This window comes from Toxorhynchites rutilus, chromosome 1, assembly GCF_029784135.1.
Source record: "Toxorhynchites rutilus septentrionalis strain SRP chromosome 1, ASM2978413v1, whole genome shotgun sequence".
Classification (NCBI taxonomy): domain Eukaryota; kingdom Metazoa; phylum Arthropoda; class Insecta; order Diptera; family Culicidae; genus Toxorhynchites; species Toxorhynchites rutilus.
The window spans coordinates 175,786,586-175,791,365 of record NC_073744.1 but is presented as its reverse complement, the minus strand read 5'-3'; the positions used below and the strand labels follow the sequence as shown (position 1 = coordinate 175,791,365).

The window sequence follows — 4,780 nt, the reverse complement described above, 5'->3', positions numbered from 1 at the left end:
AAATAGGCAACTAAATCATTCATAATAGCATCGTTGCGTTGGAACTGGTATTTCTACATCGCAACCACCATCAAACCGCGCTGCTCTACTACCGCATGCTCGTGGCGCGTCTCGTGTGCCGTTGGGTGTGGTTGTGTTGCGTGTTTACTGTTGTTTCTCCAAGAGGACTTGGGGCTTATAGCGGTGTGCAATAGTGTCATTCACAGTTTGCCGCTTTGTGTCGTTATGTTGTGTACGGCATGCACATGTGCAATTGGTCTACACACGACCATGTGTGTAAATGATGATCCGGATGACGGCATTGCATCTAGGTGGATTGAAATATTTCATGAGCGTTTCACAGCGCAGAGCCAGCTACGATTGCCGGCGATGCGCAACAACGTGACACATGTTTTTCGTCAATTGTAGTGCACTAGGTGAGCTCAAATGTTATATTTCAAAAGCGTTTTTTCCTTTGGGAGAATCGAAATTTGTGCCAAATCATGGATTAGACTCTCACTGATATTGAATAGCAGCCCTGCCCAGCTGAACACTTCATTTGCAATTGTATTCGTACTGAGAGTTCATCAAACATCATTCTGCTCAACTCAGACTTCTCATAGCGATCTCTCTCCTCAATGCTTAACACCCAGATAAAGTACAACAAGCGCGAGGATCGGTTCACCCAAGAAACAAACACACTCAAACGAACTTATCAACCAGTCAAAATTATCACTGTAAACCCAAGATTCAGCGCCGTCTTATCTGCGGAGAAGTTATTCGGCATTCATCTGGATCGGTGGTAGATTTTTTTCCCGGAGATTTAAAACCACCAATATGGGACTGTCAACGCACATTCTGGACACAAGCCGAGGAAAACCAGCGGCCAACGTAGGAATCAGCCTGTTTCGCCGAACCAACGGTGCAGAATCGTGGCAGAGAGTTGGACAGGAGGGCTTAACCGATAGTGATGGGAGATATAAAGGATTTTTCGTTGGCGGTGAACATGTTTTTGTGAATGGAGTTTACAAATTACGTTTTGAAGTAGGACTCTATTACGAACAGCTGAAAATCGATACGTTGTACCCTTACGTCGAGGTATGTGTTATGTTTTTTATCTCATTAGAAGTGCTCCAAATTACTGAATGATCTTTCGTTTTAGATTGCATTTGAAATTAAAGACACGGAACAACATTACCACATTCCATTGCTTCTGAATCCATACGGGTATTCAACCTATAGAGGGTCATGAAATGATAGAGAAAGATCATCAATTTATTGAAAAATATAATAATATAACATTGTTTTCATAAACTGCAATTCAGACTCAAAATAAACGTTTCCCTGGCACGAAATTTTGCCGACGTCCTGCAGCTCTTTGGTGGGACAAAGAGTGCTCGTTAAATCTTCTGCTTTAAAAAATACTGCTAGAATGGCCCAACTTCGATAAGAATCAATTTCCAGAGACCAAAAACTGATCTAAAAACTAGAAGTGGGTTATATCTTTGATATAACCGCAAAGTGGACGTAGGACTAACGTTGACTTAGCAATAAATAAGTAACAAGCATATAAATCTTAGACATTTCATCTTTCGAATAAAGTGATTATCATACCACTTCATTTAGCCGGAAAAGAATTATTAACGCTCAAAGGGAGAATCGATTCCTCCTCGGAAATACCCAGCGTGAATAGTACCCACTCCCCAAGTCCCGACAATTGGAATCATCATTGATCCGGGGCAGGATTGTTAACACTTGAGAAGGAATGGATTCCTTCTCGGAATAACACATTAAAAATAAGATGTCCTTCCCAATAACGACGATCGATTGCAGCACTCGTAAACAAATATTGATATGTAATATAATATCTACTTCGATAATATCCACTACACCATATCTTATCGTGTTCTTCACTATCAAATCCATAGTCAATGGCACCCATCGGTATCGAATTATCATCGATACCTCGGATTTCGCTAAATGCTCCGTTGGGCAGAGGAGAAATGGAATTGAAAAACGACAAACGGGGGAAAGAGATGTTGGAGGTGGAAAGGAGATTGCATCTGCATTTTATCTTTCGAATAATGTGATTATCATACCACTTTGTTTTGCCAGAAATTATTAATGCTCAAAGGAGGAATGGAGTCCTCCGAGGAAATACCCAGCGCAAATTAGAATCGACAAACGGTTGCGGAATTCGCACACAAATAATTTTATAATGCAGCTTTCATTAAAGTGATTTCTTCGATATGGGGAAATATCCACTACATCATGTCATATATTTCGTATTCTTCATTATCAAATCCATAGTCAATGGCACCCATCGGTATCGAATTATCATCGACACCACGATTTTCGCTAAATGCTTCTTTCAGTTCGGCCTGCAAAAACTTTTCTGAACTCTAATCCATAAATATGGTAAATATGGCTGAAAACGGCTGTTGATTATATGCTGCGGAACTTTGGAAGCGCAAGTCGGTTTTGGAGTCCTGGGCAATTCCACGAACCAAACGCTGCAAAGGTAGCTTGCGGATCAGTAAATCGGTCGACTACTGATAGCGACGAATTCACGCAAAGCGACGATTCCCGGTCTGTAGCAATGTGGCTTCTTCACACTTCCTGCGGCTGGTGCGCTTTTCCGAGCTGCTTTCGTGGTGCCTTATCATCGGAAGATTTACAAGCTGTCTGCTTGGTCCCAATGAAACGAGTCCTCAAGGTGTGAGAGTAGAGGTAGAAATGAATGAAAGCAAAGGAAGCGTCATGTTTAAGAGCCATCACATAAGTCATGGATATTTTGTCTTTCGAATGAAATGATTATCATACCACTCCGTTTAGCCGGAAAAGAGGTATTAACGTTCAAAACCTTGCAGTCCAGCGTCACTCTTTTGTTTTCGAAACTTTGAACTTACACCCCGGTACAGGAATGAAAGACGTAGTCTTACGTCAAAACGCAGTTACTAGTGGCGATATGTTAATGGGGCGACACGAATTTCGGACGTTTTTTCGAGCTCCGTAAAAATGAAATAAAGAATATTTTTACTATCTATTATATTATTATTCGTTCATCTATCTTTTAAACACAAAACAAAAATTGAACGGAGAAAAAACATTCATAACTAGAATAGTTAAGAGCTGATGAAGTGAGAGAGTTAAAAAAAAAGTTGTGCCATGGCGTATACGATTTCAGCCCTTCTGGTTATCTAAAACAAAAAAATCGAACAGATTCTGAAACAGTAAAGATGCCGCTATCACATGAACCTCGGAAAAGTGAAAAACATCTCTATTGACAAAATGGCGGCCGTTTAAAAAACGAAATGCGGTTTAAAAAGGTTTTTTCTTACGCTTCCTGATTTTTTGAAAATAGTGAAATTTGAAAAAATATTATTTCTTAGAGGTTCATGCGATAGAGAAATGCAGGCAGATTGTATTCATTTAAACTCGACAAGAATCGGTTCAGTAGAACTTGAGATATCATGTACGCCAGTTTGAAAAAAACTAGTTTCGAGAAAAACGCGTTTGAAGATCATTGTTATGGCCGTACCAGGTTAGATACCGCATCACTAAAATGGCTCTAACTCGGTAATCAATAGGATTTTCAATACGTCCTTTCTATGGTATATTCTTGAATGCCTAGAGTACAGAAATATGAAGGAAAATGATTTTATAAGCCTTAAGCAAAATACAGGGCATTTCAGATTAAACGCTCACGCAACAAATTTGAATAACTTCTACAAAAGTGAACCGCTTTTTGTTTTTAAAAACGAAAATAAAGCTCATTTTAGGACATTTTCGATGTGACCCCCCTTTTTCCGATAACGCGTTTTAAGCGGTGAACAAAATTTCTCATGCACAATTCTGACATTATGACTTCGATGCTGTTGAAAATCCGAGTTATTTCTTCTTTAAGTTCCTTCAAATTTTGTGGATAAATAAAATAGCAATAGTCCTTCACGTACCCCCTAGAGGAAGTAATTTACGACGAGAAATGTTGAAAATTTTACCATAAGAGAACAAAGCTTCATTAAGGCTTCGGTTGCTCAAGTAATACGATTTCACTAAAAACGTTCTTGTAAATTATACATCTTGACACTAAAAACCACTGAACGAGTAGCCGAATATTGTCGTCCCGAAGTGGGGAATGCAGTGTTGCCATCGACGAAGCAAAAAACCATTTTTATAAGGAGCTATTCGATTTTTTTTTGCGTGAGCGTTTAATCTGAAATACCCTGTACTTTATTTATCATCTAAATTTATATTATCTTGAAGGCCTCTTCTGAAGCAATACACTTTTTCCAACGAAAAATTCAGTCATCGAAACCTTTTCTATAGCTGTATTCAAGATTCACCTTCAGTTCACGCAGCGAATTCGTTTTTATGTCTTTAATGTTGTCAAAACGGGTCCCACGGAGCGGTAATTTGAGTTTTTGAAATAGGAAAAAGTCACACGGGGCCATAATTATGCGTTGAATGAACGTGAAATCAGAATTTGATTGTTCAACCATGTTTTCAGCCACTTAATTGCGACGAAATTTTTGAAGAAAATTGAGCTCTTTTGGCACTAGTCGCACAATGACTTTTCTCGGGCGACCCTTCTGGTGACGAATATCATACTAACATTCCTTCCCTTCCCCTGGTGACTGTAAGGATGTGCCCGGCGTCTTTATTGACTATTTAAAACTCGAATCACCGAAACTTGCACAATGAGAATGATTTGCTACTCCCAAGTGTCATTCACTGTGTTCTTTGTTCAATTTCTCTGCTTCAGCTCAATCGCGGAGAGTAACTACGAAGTGTACAGTTA

At 39.4% G+C, this 4,780-nt stretch overlaps 1 protein-coding gene across 1 annotated transcript; it reads left to right on the top strand.

Moving 5' to 3' along the window:
• Window positions 1-399: 399 nt before the first annotated feature.
• Window positions 400-1,384, top strand: LOC129776786 (5-hydroxyisourate hydrolase). Its single transcript, XM_055782639.1, has 3 exons — window positions 400-416; window positions 633-1,077; window positions 1,142-1,384. The coding sequence occupies exons 2-3, from the start codon at window positions 817-819 to the stop codon at window positions 1,229-1,231; spliced, it is 351 nt and encodes a 116-aa protein (XP_055638614.1). The 5' UTR covers window positions 400-416; window positions 633-816; the 3' UTR covers window positions 1,232-1,384.
• The last annotated feature ends 3,396 nt before the right edge of the window (window positions 1,385-4,780 follow it).